Here is a 19,038-nt window from a genome sequence, read left to right on the forward strand (position 1 = left end):
TGTTTATGACTTTAGTGTTATTGATGGGATCTGATCAATGGTCAATACAATTTAGAGTTAGCTTCAATGATAAAGAATAGGGCACCAGATAACAGTATCAACAGACTAAAACACTAGACTAAAGCACACTCAATAATCAGGTAAAATAAGTGAATATGGTATAGGCTATACAACAGGTATAGTATATATAAATATAGGTATGTATAAACATATTTGCTGCATAAATGTTTACTTGCTACGAGCCTCAGTCAAAACTGAATCTGTAAACATGCTGATGCAGCTCTCGAGACCAAACTGCCTGTGGCTGTGATGTGGTGCCTCTTCCTGTTGTGTTTGTCTTCCTTTCTACCGGTCTGGTGGAAAGAATGTAGAAATAATAACACACACACACGCTAATACTCACTTGACCATTGGATCAGAGGTGCGTCTGTCCCATTTGAAACCTGAAAACACAGTTTGTTTTTACTTTTTTGGTGAACCCACTTTCCCTCAACCTGCCTTCAGTTAGAGATTTCCTACATTTCCCACAATGCCTTTCAACAACACCTAGAGAAGGGGCATGATGTTATAGAGCTCAACAGTGACCGCCCACTTTTGAACGGCTCCGGTTTCAGGAAATTAATTTCCCATTCATTCCTCCATTGATGTTTCAGAAAATTCTTATATAAAGAATTTTAAGCCTGGAACCAAGCCAACCAACTACGAGATGAATCATGACCATAAAACATTTAATTCGGAGCAAAAAAATTGGAAAACAGAAAAAAAGGCAAAGGTTTTTTTTGGTTTTTTTTTTTCCCGTTTTCCAAATTTTTTTTTTTTTTGGTCACTTCCTGGAACCGGAGCCGTTCAAAAGTGGGCGGTCACTGTTGAGCTCTATTCTGTATTAAGCTTGTACGTGGAGTAGTGTTGTAGTAGGCTACTCGAGATCGGTCTTCTGTCCCATTACCCACACTATAATACTAAATACAGCTAAATACCGCTTTGGAGCGGTATTTGGAGCTAAGTGTATCCCACAATTTATCACGTTCGGGAGTCCACAGTCCAGTCTTCCCAAACAGCGAAGGGAGACTCAGCAAGATTCCAAGAAACATTCCAAGGTAAGCTATGCATTGTAACACATTATTGTCGCATATATTATTTATCCTATATAGCCTATGTCCATATGTCCAGTATAAATTAGAATGTGGAATGTGTTTGAATTATTCGGACAAAGGTTAGTTGCCTGTTGGTATCGCTTTTTGTCATTATTGTAAATATAATTGTCATTATAACTTCTCATCAGCAAGCTCAGGACAATAACAAAGAGCTACTGCCGCCGCAACCGGGAACATCTTAGGGTGGATAAGAAGGAGAAAGAGAACGCAGGAGACGAGGGGGAGAGCGGTGCACCATCTGTGGCTGAAGAGAAGAGAATCAGATTTGCCTACATAAATCACAAAGAGTTAAGTCTGTTTTTGCCAGATCCCATTGTCCCCATTGTTGAAATAGTCCCAGTACAAGTTATTACATATTGTAATGAGGCAGCAGGGGATGCTGTCTCCCTGCAATGGGCAGACTAATTAGAGACTGATTGCCTACACCTGTGACTGACAACCGGGATGAGAGACGCTGAGAACTGACAAAGGAAAGAGTCTTGGGCTGCAGTGTTGGCTGGCGCAGCCTTCTGTGTGTCTGTGCGGCTTGGTACTCTCTTGGGAGGGGAGCTGGTCATTCGCCGCTGTTTAGAGCTGCCGGTGACGAAGACAGCTAGGTAGGGGGAAAGCTGGTTCCGGTGCTAGGAGGCGAGGTCTGTTGCCTCCTTTAGCTAGTGAGGGCTGGGGCTTAGGGGTGTACCGGCCGCCGCTCTCCAGCTTTGTTTCCAGCAGCGGCACGTCGCTGTATGCTGTGGTCCGGTATGCTTTTTTAATTTGCATGAGGAGCCTGTAGGGGAAAAGCTGCAGGGGGAGTCGGCTATTTATGTGGTTTCTTCCTATTTAGGTCAGGGGCTTTGAGTAAGCTTGCAGTGAAGTTTGTAGTGTGTTGTGCATTAGCATGCTGTGGGCTGTTCTCAGTCATGTGGCAGTGGTTAAGCTAGTCGACTTTATATCTAGCTCTTTGGTATTGGTGTTCATAACTTTCATGATGAAACCATTCTGTTCTCAGTCCCTATAGGCCATAACCTGCTCTCCTGGTAGCCACATTCTCATCTTGCTCCCCTTGGCTTATATATATATGACTTGAATATTTAAATGTGGATATTTTGTATTTATTTCTTGTTTACTGTATGGGAGTATTTAAAGCCTCTGACACTGGACCATACCGGTTCATCCCAGGTGGTGGCAGCATTTGGCTGCTCTATTACAATATTTATGCTTGAGATATCATAATGTTCCCCACAGGCCGCATGCGCAGTCTGGCTAAACTAGGCTTGCCTAGCCTTGTTTTTTTGTTCAGAAAGGTTCACTCACATCATTGTTGTTTGGAGTTGGAGTTGGAGTTGGAGTTGACATGGCCGCCCTGCTCAATATAGGCAGCATCATCACCAAGACAACCACAGCAGCCATCAGCACACTGTAAAAAGACACACTGTAAATACCATGGGTCAACCAGGTGTGTCTCCATCATGGAGCAACATTGGAGAATTGTGTTTGGGCTCAAAGAGTCAAAAAGATTCTGAGCTTGTAAAAAAGATTCTGAGCTTGTGAAATGATTTTTGCAAATAATTTGAAACTTGCAGTTGTATATCACCATTTGTGAACATGTGAAAAAAATTTGCATGAATGTATTTGAATGTGTAAAAAAGATTAAAGCAAACAAAAATAATTTGTAAATATGTAGAAAAGATTTGTAGTAGTAAACAACATTTTGTGAATGTGTAAATAACATTTGTGGACAAATTATTTCAAATGTGAGGTTGCAAAAAATAGTTTTGTGAATGTGTAATGAAAGATTCAGAGCAGCTGCACACAAGGAATCACACAAGATAAAACTTGATATATAGCGCGTGGTTTGCTTATACTATCAAAAATGTAAAAAAATAGAGCTGATTGGACAAAATCTTTGAAAACCATACGAACGGTACTTTTTAATACTTGTACGGCCTCACAGGCTGACGCATTCTGCCTTTATTTGGGTGGATGCAGTAATGTTATTATACTTTACTAATTTGATGTTAAGATTTGGTGAAAATGGCTCAAGACTTAGTAGTATTAGTATAATTTATAGATGATATTGGCAAGCTTATATGAATAGGATTTTTGAACAAGAGTATATATTGCAGATGATGCAGACATGTGTCCCATCAGTGACCCGACAATACAGAGAAAACTCGCTACATCCATAGCTGCTGTTTAGTCGGTGCACGGTGTGACCGGCCAGTGGGAATTAAACAGGCTGCGTCACAATATGAGTCTGTGAAGGAGCTGCGATTGTTTGTGTGATTATTCTACTATGTGGCTGCATAAACCTAAATTATCACTGCTGCACTGTTTGCCTGTTGCTAAATATCTTAACATTGTGATGACTTTATAATAATAGCATTAATGCGTCTTTTCTGCGTCTTTCAGCCACTCCTCCTCTTCTTAAGAAACTCCTCAGCTCCTAAAAGTCCTCTTCTCTACTCTTAACAGTTTTCCACCTTAGGAGCTCTCTTAAGGGCTAAGATGCTTTGTGAATAGCTTTCATCTTTACTAGGTTTTAGTCTTACTTTTAAGGGGAAATTCTTAGAAAACGTCATCACTTTCTCTCATCAATTTTCTTCGAATTTCACCGCTAGGACCAACTCTTAGTACTAGGAAGCTTAGTGGATACGGCCCCTGGTCCTGTTTACTGTCAGACTGAAGGTCTCCGGATCAAAAGGAATATTTATGAATATTTCTAATGTGAACCTACCTTGGTAGTTTTCCTCGTGATGAATAGTGAAGCTGTTCATGTGAAAATGACCGGGAACAACTAGCTTGGTCTAGTTCTGCTTTATATATGGATAGACACGCACACACACACACACACACACACACACACACACAGTGAAGTGTGCTTGGTTGAACAAGTCAGTCTTAATAACATGATATTCATGTGAATTTGGAACATGGGACAGTTTCCAGACCCAGTTTAATGCTGACCAGCATTATGTGCGCTTCTTTTTATCTCTCCCACAATATTTGAGGATCAAGTTTATAAAAACTTTATTGTTGTGTGGGTTGATTCTGTCAGGGTTTTTGTTTGTTGGAAGGATCTTCTTAGATTATTTTCCCGGGTGGCATTTCGTAGTGCAATCAAAGCGAGAACTGGATCATAAACGAACAAAACCATTTCCTCGTTTGGTTGAGGATCATGTTGCGTCTATTCAGGTCTGTGTTTGTGCCTCCACTGCCCTCCTTCCACCTTTCTACAGTATCTCTAAAACATAAATGTTTTATTTAGTCGTTATTCAGTCATTATTCAGTTATCACAGAGACTCCAACTGGATTAATTGTTCTATTTGGTTGATTTACTTTCCAGTGAATTAATGATAACCAAGGATAACTCTGTCAGAGAGAGAGAGAGAGAGAGATTGAGAGAGTTTAGTTCATCATAAAGTAATTGAATAACTTGATAATCAGAGAATCAGTGGAATGAAGATTACGTTTCCCAATCCCATGGCATTGTTTAACAAAAAGCTTGTTGTTATGTTAAATGTTAAAGCAGCACTAAGCGATTTTCTGACCACTAGAGAGTGACAGAAACCACAACACATTTGTAAATAAACCCAGAGCAAAGCTGCTGGACTATGGAGGCCCCAAAGGACAAACCTTGTGGACCGTGCATAAATGCTAATAGCTAAGCTAATCGTACCTACAGAGAATTGTCATCGGTTACGAGTCTCGCTTTGCCACATTTTTCTCCCACTGAAGGTTACATGTCCCACAATGACAAGTGAAGAGGCAGGTAGTGTTACAACCCGGCTCGTGTAGGCCGTAATAAAAGGGAGACATACACCAAAGTAAAACACAATAATTTATATTAAAAAAACTAGGGAAAAACACAAACTACAACAACCCTAAAGAACCAAACAAAAGGTGTGCATAGGTGAGGAGTGAGAGAGCCACCGATCTGGTCTGAGAACTGGTCTGAGGCCTTCTCAAGCCGATGGAGTTCACCGGGCCCAGATCGGCAAGGACGACCACCCGGCCCACCGCGCTCCTGCAGGAAGGACACAGCACCAGCCAGCAGAGCGCTTTTAAACAGCGAGGGAGGAGCTTCGAGTCGGTCCGGGTTTTGACAACAAGCTTTAGGAAAGAGGTGAAAACAGCAACACAGCTGGCCCGCGTGTGTGGCTACTCGTTTATATCATTACGTCTCAAAGAAATCTCCAAACTCTCAAGATTGGTTATAGGGTCTGAAATCGCTAAGTGCCGGTTTAAGTTACTCAAAATATTATTGTCAGTATTTTACTTACTATAAGTCAAGCTAGTTCTTGTTTCAGTCATCTGAGCTCTGCTTTCTGCTTCCTGTTTCACTGGTTTCATAAAATATTAGACAAAGTGATGGTGCATTGGGCCAGACAAGGTGGCCAGCACAAAGTGGGTGGTGCTAAGCAGAAGCGCCTACTCAAAGTGTTGCACTCGTTTTAGGATATTAAGATATCCTCTTTAATTAGGCTACTGTTAATTGTTTCTATTTCATTATATTTTAGATGGTGACTAATGAAGTCATGCATGTTGGTAAATATTAACAGTTTTTAGTTTTATTACAGTACAAAAGCACACTTTTATTTAAAAGTGTTTGTAATATGGCTTAAGACAAAGTACAACATTAGCTACACCAAAAGGATAAACGACTACCAACCAAGCTGGAAACCGCAGCAGCGTGCCTAGCTGGGCGGACTCAGTATCTGCAGGCTGACCAAGACAAGCAGCGCCTCGAGTGTTCGATACTGCCGCCATGTCGAGTCGAGTTTTCAGTATACAGGAACAAAGCAGTATCTAAGTACGGCAAGCCCCGAGGGGAAGAACACAAGTCGGCACGAAACTACACAACCGCTCAATACAAGAACATACAGTTGTCATACTAACACAAACAACATTATTTGTTTGTTCAGTGAAACCATATCTATCAACTTATTATCCCTACAACAAAGCAGTAGTTGTTTTGTGGTAAAGTGCCGTAGGCACAGTGTGATTTGATAACTCCAACATTCAGTATCACTGAAGTCAGTCTATAAAAATAAAATTACAGATAATTTCAAAAACCATGAGCATGTGCTCAGTCTGGAGGAGGATCAAAACCATGTCAGGGAACAACATCAATAAAGGCCACAAACCTATACACATAGAAGGCATCATAGAGGAAATCCTATCAAACGAGCTGAAGAACCATTTTTCCAGTTTTGATAGGAATGCTTTTAGTGCACAACTTAGGGAGATACAGGAGTCACTATCACCTGGGAACCCACTGCAAATTTCCACCCCGTCCGTTACCAAGTACCTCAAAAGAGTGCAAGTTAATAAAGCTCGAGGGCCTGATGGAATATATGGAAGGAGCTAAGCAAGAGCCAAGAGCTAAGCCAGAGATTGTTCCACCTCTCAATGGACACTGGATCATCCCAATCCCAAAAATCAGCAAACCCAAAGTCCTAAATGACCTGAGACCCATTGCCTTGACTTCATTGTTGATGCAAACTTTAGAGAAAATCATCAAGTCACAAACTGTTCATTTTGTTGAACCATCTCTTGATCCTCTCCAGTTTGCGTACAAACCGGGGAGGAGTGTGGAAGATGCCAAATTATTTCTTCTAGACACTGTACGCAAACACCTAGAACACAAAAGCTCACTTGTCAGATTACTCTTTGTAGACTTTTCGTCAGCATTCAACACGATGCAGCCCCACGTTCTGGTTGAAAAGTTGGTTTCCCATTTTAAATTGGACCATCAACTCATACGATGGGTTATTAGCGTAGTAACTGCACCCACATCATCATTGTCATCTCACATCTGGAAAGGCCTTGTGCATTTTGTGTGAGCCTCCTCCCTGATAACAGATCAGCATGGTGGGGGAAGACTGAAGAAAGGGCACTGACCTCAACGTAAATTACCTCATTTCCATTTCCACCCCTAAGAGCTGGTATCAAGGAACAGAGCTGGTAAATAACCATAAAACTCCAACACTCAGCCCTGCCCAAAGAGACAGAGAATCTGAGATGAGACACATTGGAATGTGTCCAAAATCAGGAGAAATCTTTGATACAGACTCATGAAACCTTGGGTATCACATTGTGGTGGACTCTAATGTATATGTCTAATTTTAGGTGCAACTGTGATGTTTTATATAAAAGTTATTTTCATTATTCAATTTCTTTATCTTTACATGGGGCTTAGATAGCCATGTTTGATATTAAAGTGTTCAGGAAGTTGTGCTGCACTGTCAGCGTTACGACGGTCAATCATATTGGATAGATCTGAGAGCCAAAATCAATGTTTTATGCATATGTAATGAGCCATAACACTAGACATGCCAGCCCATGCACACACCCCTCAACTGATCACAACAAAACCAAATATACACGTGTCCAATGCTGATTTCATGCACTTTACGTGGTCGCGACACGTGTGCTAACGGAGTCTGACGACAACTTTGTTCCAAAGTTTGTCTCCAAAGACGGATCAAATGCATCATCACCACAAGCCAAGTAGAGAGCCTGTTCCATCCTAAACAGTGAAGAGAGCCTTGCTGCTGCCTGTCAAATACACACACACACCAGCACGTGTGTGTGTGTGTCCCGCCTGCTACAACCTCGCTATCAGCTATCCTGCTGAGTTTAACTCTGAAGAATCATCAGAACCTGCAGAGGTCGGCGTTCGCCTTGAGACCCACAGCCCTGTCCAGCAGCCTGCGTGCTCCCGCCTGTTGTCTGTTATCTGGTGCCCTGACCTTAATTCTCATTGAAGCTAACTCTAAATTATATTGATATCAGACACCATCAATACCTACCACCACTACATTAGTTTTGTCACAAACAGTCTCAGATCTCTCTGTACCGGCTATCTATACTGTACTATCCACTGGCTCTCCACAGGGTTGTGTTCTCTCTCCCCTACTCTTTATTTTATATGCAGATGATATTCGTAGTAACTATAAAAACCACCATATAGTAAAATTTGCAGATGACAGTGTTTTGATGTCACTCCTTACTCTGTCAAATCAGTCACATGGGCCTGCACTGGGAGAATTTGTAGATTGGTGTGATAAGTCATTCCTGGTTTTAAACGTGTCAAAGACAAAGGAAATGATAATTTCTCCAAAAAGTAACAATAGTTCACAAACAATTCTTCATGGAGGAAATGTTGACATTTTCCAGAGTTATACATATTTGGGAAATGTGTTTGATAATAGATTGAGATTTGATGAGAATACAGAAGTTATTATAAAAAAAAAAGGCCCAGCAACGTTTGTATGGTCTACGCAAACTTAACTCTTTTGGAGTTGACAGGACAATACTGAAAACATACTATACATCATTTATTGAAAGTATTTTAACATTTTCTTCTATTTGTTGGTTTACATCCCTCAGTCAAAAAGACCCAACTGCAACGAGTTGTCAATATTAGTTCAAAAATTATTGGTGACACACAGAAATTTGGTTTTATCCCTGAAGCAATTAGACTGGTAAACAGTAAAGGTAAAAGGGATGGTTCCCTCATTCAGCACCCCAATGTTAAAGAGATGCTCACCTGAGTCAGTACTTAACTCTGATTCTACCTCCAATTTATTAACTTGGTTTTAAGAAGTATTAGATTGTCTTATATCTTTTTATGTATTTATTCATTTCATTCATTTATCTAATTTCTATTTTGAATGTGTATGATGAATGTGTGCTGTTTTGTTGTCCTGCTTCAAATTTTTTTTTTTTTTTAGTTTGTTTGTTTCAGCATAGATCTGGTGAAAGCCGGCGGCTGATGATACCACCGTAGCTGGCCTAATCTGTGAAATCGATCTGCCTATAGAGACGAGATCGCAACACTCGGCGGTAAAACCAAAGAGATGATAGTATAGCATGAGTTACGACCCTTGGAGATAAGCAGGCAGGTGATTGAAAGGGTAGAGTTTTACATTTTTAGGTACAATAATTTAACATAATCTTTCATGGGAAAGCACCACGGTTACCACAATTAAGAAATGCCACCAGGTTCAGGGTCTCCAAGGAGGCCATGAGGCTTTTTTTTTTTCTTTTTTTTTTTTTTTAACAAGGCAGCGGTTGAGCGTGTGTTGACGTTCTCGTTCTCCTGTTCTATGGTGGGTGTGTGTGTATGCATATATACAGTATATATATACTGTATATACGTGTGCATGTGTATGCATGTACATGTACAGTGTGTGTATATGTACTTGTATATCCTTTTTATCTTGTACTTGCACCACATTTTACAGCTCTGTGACATCCTACCTCACTTATTTTTATCTTTTCAACTTACTATTATATTGAGTCCTCTTGTGTTCATTTTTATTAACTTTTTATCTTTTTGTATGAACGTAAATCATGTGTGTGCAAGATTGTATTGTATGGTACCGTGAGCCGCACTGCACTAATTTCTAATCAACTCTGTTGAAATGGCAAATAAAGTATTGAATTGAATTGAATTGAATTGGATCATCCAATCATCCGTCTTGGTCCTGAGGGAAAACCTGAGCTGCCAACAAGTGAATTTCCCAGGAATTGTCTGCATGTCTGACAGTCTGTTTAATTCACCTACACTGAGCTGGGTGAAGGGAGAGAGGTCTGCTCAGCGCACTGGGCAGCCGGGAAGGTGAGACGAATAATAACTACAATATTCTGGTAATATTCCTGCACTGTTTCAGTCGTGAGTTTCTACCAACATTAGAGAGAGAGAGAGAGATTAGCCCCTCTCTCTCTCTCTCTCCAGTCTCAGGCAATTGTCCTTTCCGGTCACTGAGACAGACTATATTTCACTTTTTTTTTTCCAATGTCCTAGTTATTGGCCTTATTTGGAGCACTGGGAACATTGTTATCATGTTTTGGCCTTTGGAGAGTTTCAGTAAACAGATTTATCTTTGGTTTTTCATACGGCGAAACAAAGAAGAACAAAGGCCGTTTGATTTATTTTTTGCAAAAATGGCAATCTATTTCAGTGGGAAACAAAAAATGTAAAGTGGTCAGGGGCATGACTGCTTTAACATAGGCGAAGTGGGGCGGCACTGAAGAGCTGAAGTTTTGCGTCATTGTTTTTTTTTTTTTAAACAGAATAAGTCATGTTATGTAAGGCATTGTCCTATTATAGCAAGTAAGATGGGGAAATTAATATGGCGTGATTCACTTGCTGAAACACTTTCAGCAAGAGAATCATGCCATATTAGTATATAGTGCCCCCCCCCCCCCCCCCCCCCCCGCTCCCCACCAAACTTCGACTATGGATTACGAGATTTGTTATTTTTATATGTATTTTCTGCCTTTTTTGTTCATTGTAAGTTTGCAATTATCTAATTTTTGGGAATTTTAATACACTTTACAGTGGAGAAATTCTCATTTCAATTTTTAATTTCAGTTCTAGTTGGGGTCCATCATCAAAGAGAATATGCTCTTGTGACTCTTGTCTTTACTCGGCCAGTGTGGACCATGGTGGAGTGCAGAGTTTGATACCAGGTGTGAGGAAGGTCTGATGATGGCTGATGCGTTATTTTGAAACTGTTTAGAAATTTAACAGCCAAGCTGTAATAAATAAATAGATCAGGTCTATTAGATCAGAAACTGCTGCTGTATTGTGTCATGTTCTCTCCATCAGATGCCTGTCAACCAGGGCCGGCCCTAGGATTTTGGTGACCCTAAACAAGATTTTGTTTGTGGCCCCAAAAAATATCAGTGGATGATGGAGAAGGCTGTGGTACCTCAGTTATGACCTCTGCAGACGCAGTCAGGTCAGAGGAGGGAGTAGATGGTCCTGGTGCAGTGGAGGTTGCTCCAAAATATTTCAATAACGCCCCATAAAAGATTATACATTAGATTATTATTATTTTTTAAATATAGGTTAAGACATTACATAGGTATGTTATATGTATCTTCCAGGCCTATTTATTAACCACACAACAAATGCAATTGTATCCAAATATGCAAATTATCCAATTATCCAAATATGTCCAATATGTCCAAATATGATCTACAAAAATACAATTTAACACAGCTAGAAAGCAAATGGTTAGCCTGAAACTATTTGTGGCAATTTGGACATTTAATATGTTATGTATTAAAATAATAAATCAAAACACAAATTTAACGTTGCAAGAAAACATTGGTAGCTAGTTAACAAGCAAAGCTAGCCTTTATAAATTATAAATGATGCTTACAATCCTACTCATGTTAGCTAGCAAGCAAATAGCAAGACATCAAGCTTGTTCTAATGAAAAACCTTTCAGCTAAAATTAATAATACATTTATTATTTCTAGCCAGCTTGCCAGGTTAAAATTAACTGTGGCTATGTTCTGTTTCGTTCGAAAAACACAACTTCAATGTTGCAAGAAAAACGACTGTCAGATTCATTCAATCGGATTCAACAAACAATCACAAACCTTTATCCTGTGTTCTTTTTTCCATCTCCAATTTTCTCTTCTTCCGCCCTTGAGCGCCAGTCCTAAATTTTCTTTTAGGAGCCGTTTGTGTAACGTTACTCGGTTCATCAAAATAAGTTGCGAATGGAGATTTATTGCCGCACAGCGTTACAGGGCTGCCAACTCGCACGCATTGAGCGTGAGACTCACGCAAATCTCACTCCAAGCTGAACTCAAAAGTTGGCAGCCCTGGCGTTACCATGGTTACACACCGAGTTCTTAAAGTGAGCGAGTCAACTTAACACCGTACAAAGTGTGAGGAGCAACACAGAAAGTCACACTGATCCTGTGGCCCCCCCTAGCGACCCAAACAGACCTCTTCCTGTCTGAAGACAACAGAAAGGTGACAGTCGAGGCTCGGATGGAATGAAAAGTCCTGTACTGAGTCTGTACTGCTATGGTGATGATGGTGACTCTGGTACAATAACAGAAGAACAGACATATCTCTCCTCTCCTCCTCTGACTCTGACAGAGTAGGAGTGTATCTGGACTGGTCTGCTGGCTCTCTGTCCTTCTACAGAGTTTCCTCTGACTCACTGATCCACATCCACACCTTCCACTCCACATTCACTGAACCACTCTATCCTGGGTTTGGGTTCAGGTCTGAGTCTGGTTCCTCAGTGTCTCTTGTCAGATAGAGGAGGGAGAGAGAAACACTCACACTGCTGACTAAAGACAGCTGCTAAGATGATAGTTCACTCTGTACAGAGTACTGACATTTTCTTTGGAAAATTAAATGAATGCGATATTACACCAAAATGACAAAATCAAGTTGTTGTTGTTTGTGTGAGAGTGTATTGTTCTTGATGATAGATTATTCTGATGAAGGTTTGAAGACTGAAACGTCAGTTAATAAAGAAATTATATGCAAGAGTACAGTGTGTGGGACTCTCTTGGGCTGGTCTGTGTATGGTTGACAGGTTAAATGATCTTTCCTTTGGATCTTTGTTTTATTATTAGGTATTTTATTAATCTTACTATTCCATGTTAAACTTTTTTTTTTTTTTATAGAGCACTTTCCAAAACCAAAGTGCTTCACAACAAGGAGCGAGTGCAAGGAAGAAAATGTGGTCGTGGTTAGAGGCGTCGTCAATGTGTATATTAAAATCACCAGCAAGGATAATCCTATCATGGTTCAACACAACAGAACTCTGAGAATCCGTGACATTTGTGCACTTATGTCAGTTTTCTCCCCAAAAATGTTGATGCAGTGTAATTGTGTCGACAGAAGAGACCGTTTTAAATATTAATCAAGCTGAACTTGCAAGTACAAATTTTATTCAGCTGTTATGTTGAGCCATGATGAGGCTGTAAATGTTTCTACACTTCAGCACCACCTGGTGGAGCCGGGCCGCACCTGCCCCGAATGCAGAATATTGACTGGTGATGGTGCTGTGTGTGTGTGTGTGTGTGTGTGTAAACGTGTATGTGTGTGTCCCAACATTGATTGTCAGTATGAGTATGTTCATTATCTCCCAGCAATTTTTGGGCTGTAAAAGGTTTCTGCAGTAAAATCAACCTGTATTTTGAGTGAAGATAGGTGGAGAAAGATAAAAAAAAAAAAAGAAAGAAAGTAAAATGGGATTTAAAATGGTGTGAAAATCATTTAAAACATTAGAAACCCTTTCTTGTGCGTGTGAGTCCAGGATGGCATCACCCATATAGTACTAAGGAAGTCAAACATGAATCTGCAGTCTCAGAAAAAAAAAAAAAAGTATAGTTTCTTTTTGTATTATTTGGTGGAAATTATTTGGTGGAAAAAAATCCAGCAAAAAACTTTTTTTTTTTTTTCCATCAAGTGAGATTATTTCTCAATATTATGACTTAGCATTTCATAATTATGATAGTAAGTTATAATTATGAGATACTAAGTCATAATTATGAGACAGTATCTTATAAATATGACAAACTAACAGACTAACCCACTTTATTAGGTAGGCTACACCTGCTTGTTGACACAAATAGCCTGGTCGTCCAAAGAGTGAATCATGAGGCTGCAACTCAATATATAAAGCATGCAGACATGTTGACCTGGTTTAGTTTCTTGTTTGACCAAACATTAGAATGGGCAAGATGCGTGATCTAAGCATGTGACATGGTAGTTCAGCATCTCAGAAACAGCTGCCCTCCTTGGATTTTAATACACTACAGTCTCTAGAGTTGACAGAACGGTGTGACAAAAAAAAAACCATCCAGTGAGCCACAGTTCTGTGGCCGAAAACAGCTTGTTAATGAGAGCGGGTCATGCTAAGTCAGTATTATGAAATAGTATCTCATAATTATGACTTAGTATGATACTAAGTCATACTATTGAGAAAAAAATCTCACTTGATGATGAAAAAAATAAATAAATGTGCCCTATAACAGGTTTAACAGGTGGCGGAAACGGGCTTCCATAAATGTAAAGGGACAGAGTTATTTTTTTTCTGCTTAAGACAGTTGGAGTAAAACTGTACAATTCTGTGTCTTTATATAACTGATCTGGATATAGATAATGCTTAAAATTGCAAAACTCCACCCAGCCGGGTAGCTGCGTCACTTTAAACAAACACACAATCAAATGACAGGCGCAGACAGTTTGTGAGCTGCGGAGCTGCTGAGCTGAGGAAGAGAAACAGGAAACCAGACATCCGGTGTTATTTTCAATCCAATGTGAGTGATAAAACAATGTGTTCAAGTGAATTTAACTTCTAGATAGACAGATTTTATGTCGATCTTATGAACGGCACTAGCAAACACATTGTACACATCTATCTATCTAGCTATCTATTGTTTGATTGACTGTAAAGTTAGCTAAATATGTTGCAGCGGTGTATATTATCTTTGAGTTAATCTGAATATAGTCATTTAAAAAGTCTCCTACAGCCATCAGTCCTGTAACTTCTGAAAGCATTTCTCTAGAAGGAGGCAGGGGGATCAGCCTCAGATGAGGGGAGACTGGCCAGCAGAGTTCAGGTGATTCGATGTTGTAGAAAGATAATAAGCTAAACTAATTGTTTTCCTGGATTTCCTGAAGACAAAGCTAAAGCTGTTGTTGACACCATATAAGTCATGGTCATCTCCTAACTGGCACCCTTGTAAACAATATCATTCATAAGTAAGTCTCAATGTGGTGCATTAATTTAGAACAGTGATAAGGACTATATCAGAGCCATGTGGTTATCTGAATCAGAATCAAGTATTCATCCAGGCAATGTGCTTTTGAAAGCTTTAATAAATATTAATATCGATGCCTTTCGAGAGCTTTTGAGAGCTGACTGTTGTTGTCATGTTCCCTGTAGCAGGAGGAAGTTGTGCCAGTTTTGAGGAAGTGGCAGAAAACATTACTGATACAAGGAAGAGTCACATTCAAACAGGGAAGTGCCAGTAAAATATGAAACAAGTGAATTACAGGAAGGACAGTGATCCAGTGAGACAGCAGAGAGTAGCACAGAGGCAGAAGCTGAGCCCACCTCACTGAAGCCACATCAACCAAACCCCAAATCCATAGAGCTGCAGAAGCTGTCAGACAGGACACTCACTACCCATGGCTTCGCTAGAGCCTTTATTGTCTTAATTTTATGCATGCAGCTGTTAGCAGGAAGCATGATGGAAATCTTCAATCAAAGCATCATAATTAAAGCAGGAACACAACGATCCAATCAGTCTTGCAGCAAGCATGGGATTGTACATAAATGGTGACGTAGCTTAACGTTGGATGGAGCACAGTTGAGAATAAGTCATGCATACAAGGTCACAATAAAACTGCAGCAACATTATATGCAACACTATATTCAACAGTATATGCACACATCTAGGGGGTTTATGCAATGTGCAGTAAAAACATGCAAGAGAAACAATGGTGAAATTGCTTAGATCGTCAATTGGGAAACCTTTACAGTTTAGCTCAAGAATTTTTCTGAAGAACATTTGGATATACATTTCATGAGGATAACTTTTAAACATAGCTCATATATTGCCTAAAAACACTTTTTCTTAAAAAAACAACCTATTCAAATATAATACAGAGGTATGTTGTAAGATCTTTAATTTTATCAGTTTAATTTAGAAGTTAACAACTGTATAGTGATATATGCAGTGTTTCTGAGAAAAATTTGAGGGGAATAAGTTTAAAAGTCAAATTATCACAATACTATATAAAAAGTTATCACAGTATTTGTCATATGGCCTAATTTGGTTTTGAGGGTAAATAATGATAAAAACACCATCAGAAAATGAAGGCAGTAAAATTATGTGAATCCCTAAAAAGATCTTCAGTACTAGAGGTGCCTGAGCTTTCAGAATCTGTAAACCAACTGTATGTTGTCCAAACGATGTCTTATTGCTAAGTATCTTAACAATAAAGTCATACAAATATAAACTTCATAAATATAAGAGCAAGTTCTGATCAAAAGCGCCAGGATAATTTTCTCGTCAGTCTACAATAACATGCTTTATTGCTGGAAACTAGAAATCCTGAGCTTTCTAATGACCCTAAACGCACCACCATCCAAGCAACACAACTTCCGCTATTTCTGGGGAAACGCAGTTTCAGCAGTCAAACTTCACATTCACGTCACACTAACAAAAATCTATGTTCTTGCCAAAATATTTCACCAAGGCTTATGTTATTTTCACCAAAAACAGCAGATTTTAGTTACTCATGTTTCTACCGTAACTTTGAAACAGTCTCTGTCTCTCTGTGATCAACGGGGGCTTTTTACCAGCCATTTTAGTCCAGCCACACTGAATCCCTATGGAGGGAGCTCAGGCTCTTTGTTGCCATCTGGTGGCTGTATCAAAGTACTGACACGAATGAGCCTTATACCATTCAATTCCACTGACTGAGACGAAGCTAAGGATAGGTCACATGGCACGGTGGACCCCAGCTTTCTCCATAAATCTGCCTGTATAGAATGGAGCTCTGTGGCCCGGTCTGATTCAGTCATATATGAATATTGATCAAACTTTATCAATATTCATTGTGTTTATTACTATTTCAATGTTTTTGGAGATTTCTGTTATTTGTAACATGGCTATATGGAAATGAATAGTATTTTGAAGTAAAATTCCCAGTAAACAGTCAGAAAACACAAAAAGCACAGATGGACACTTTGGCCAAACCATGGAGACCACCTGAGTATATCTTTATAAATTGTATCATAAATGTTGTATTTTAGTGTATTTTCATCAAATTTACAGTTACAGTTGTAGTCAAGGAGTAGGGGAACACATTCAGTTGCATCATTATCCATGGGATCTTGGTTATAATGGTGATATTGCCTTTGAAATTTAGATTATATACTAGGTGAGGATGAAAATCTTATTTTTTCCTTTATTGCATCTCTATTTACTCTGGAATGTTAATAGATATAGGTTTACTTACACTGGATTCATATTCCTCAACTTCTTACCTATCAAAGGAGACCAGAACTATGCATATAGGCCTTATGGTTGAGGAGCTTTTCCTGATTCATTTTGGGTATGTAATTTTAGGCGTTTTTTCCTGAATTTTGGCTAGGGTCTACAAATCCCAAATTAATGTATTTTGAACTAATGAAGGACTAGATATGATCAGGCAATAGAACAAATATTACCAAATACATTACTTGTGTGAGCTGGCTGATAAAGTAATCTTACAAGACCCACATGTTAAAAGCACTGTTATTGGTGAGCGGTGATGAGATGAAATCTTTAATCATCCCAGTGGAGAAATTGCACAATTGTCCTACAAGTTGTAAATATCCTCTGATTTTACCATATTTTACCAGGGAGCAACCATGGGGACGGTTAAAGAGCTGCTCTTGGAAACACTGAATGATTTGGGAGATGAAGAGCTCAAGATCTTCCAGTGGTTCCTGCAGCAGGCTGAAATCCTGGAAGGCTTCCCAGCCATCCAAAAGAGCCGACTGGAGAAGGCAAACAGGTTGGACACAGTGGATCAGATGGTGCAGACCTACAGCGAAAACACTCTGAAGGTGACCAAGACAGTTTTGGGGAAGATCAACAGGAATGATCTAGTGCAGAGTTTGTCAAACAGCAGTTCAGGATCTAAAGGTGAGTTGTGCGAAGGTTACAAAAAGGGGGATTGAACCCAGATAAATATTACACAACTTCAGACAATTTTCACCAGCCAAATTCCAATCTTGTGTCATAATGATGTATATAATCTAGTATATGATGAAGTATATGGCGTATAGCATGTATACGATGCAGTAAACAATGTATATAAAATATATATAGTATATGACCTAGTATAGGATGTATATGATGTGTATATATATACAGTATACGTAGTATGTATATGTATGATGTAGTATGGTATATGACATGTATATGATGGTATGTAAAGGCCTTTGAGACTTGACTGTGATAAAGGGATATATAAATAAACTACACAATACTTTTCAGAATAGGATGGATTGGTTGAAAACAAGCTGGTGACCTGACAAAGTGCCCTGTAGTTTACCAGCCACAGCCAGGATGAACCAGCATTTCATTGGTGGTTAGGAGACATTACAAAGCAATGTAGCATGTCACTTGTGCATGTTACTTGTTCAAATCGTAATCTTAGTTGCTCTGAGATAAAAGCACTCGCCGTAGCCTGAGACTCTGACGTCGGAGAAATGATGGAGCTCGTAATGCTGTACTTCCTTGAAACTTGATGGTAGGTAGCATCGTTGAATCTTCACTTTGGCCAAGTTTTGTAGATCTAGAAGCCAGGATTCCCACCGGGGCCACAGGTCATCTGGAAGGGATCATCCTAGCTGAACTTGTCACGACACAAAGTCATTTGCTGCAAGATCTGCTTCCCTGCTAGAATGAATGAAGGGTGCTACGAAACCCAGCGGATCGCATATTGAGGCTACTGTGGACAAGACTCCTCTCCTGGCAAGTGGGTGCTTCTTGACCACTACTCTGAACTGGAACTCATCGGATGTGACGTATCATTGCACACAGAGAGCTCTCTCCACGTGTGACTTGCCTAGAGCCATATCCAGGTCCTTAGCCCTTTCGGTCCATTCTTCCTTGGAGATCGTCGCCATTACTTCTTTGCTGTTGGAGATAAACGTGTGCGACCTAAATTTATGGTTCTGCAGAGTTCCCTTGCTTCCTTCACCATTTGGATTGCCTTGACTTCAGATGATACACTTGTCAACCCATCATCAACTTAAAAGTTCCTTTCAATAAATTGGATGGAGTCTCTGCTGAAGCGTCCTCATCCTTCAGCAGCAAGATGCTTGAGACCGTAGTTGGCACAGCCAGGAGATGAAGCTGCACCGAACAAGTGGACCTTCATTCGATACCACGTAGGTTCAGACCCTAGATCACCATTTTCCTACCAAACAAAGTGTAAATAATCTTGGTCTTCTGTCGTCACATGGAAATGGTGGAATATACATTGTATGTCACACGTGATTGCGACTTGGCCTCTTCGGAAAAGACAAAGAACACCAACCAGGGTGTTTGTGAACTCCGGGCC

The 19,038-nt window shown here is 39.8% G+C and overlaps 1 protein-coding gene across 1 annotated transcript in view; it reads left to right on the top strand.

Annotated features, from left to right (window-relative positions):
* Nucleotides 1-19,038, top strand: part of LOC144539498 (NACHT, LRR and PYD domains-containing protein 3-like) — a 306,969-nt gene that overhangs the window by 268,715 nt on the left and 19,216 nt on the right. The window contains exon 2 of the mRNA XM_078284789.1: nucleotides 17,327-17,612. Coding sequence (XP_078140915.1) covers nucleotides 17,336-17,612 — 277 coding nt within the window. The 5' untranslated portion in view covers nucleotides 17,327-17,335. The remainder of the gene's footprint in view (nucleotides 1-17,326; nucleotides 17,613-19,038) is intronic.

Source organism: Centroberyx gerrardi, chromosome 7, assembly GCF_048128805.1.
Source record: "Centroberyx gerrardi isolate f3 chromosome 7, fCenGer3.hap1.cur.20231027, whole genome shotgun sequence".
NCBI classification, from domain to species: domain Eukaryota; kingdom Metazoa; phylum Chordata; class Actinopteri; order Beryciformes; family Berycidae; genus Centroberyx; species Centroberyx gerrardi.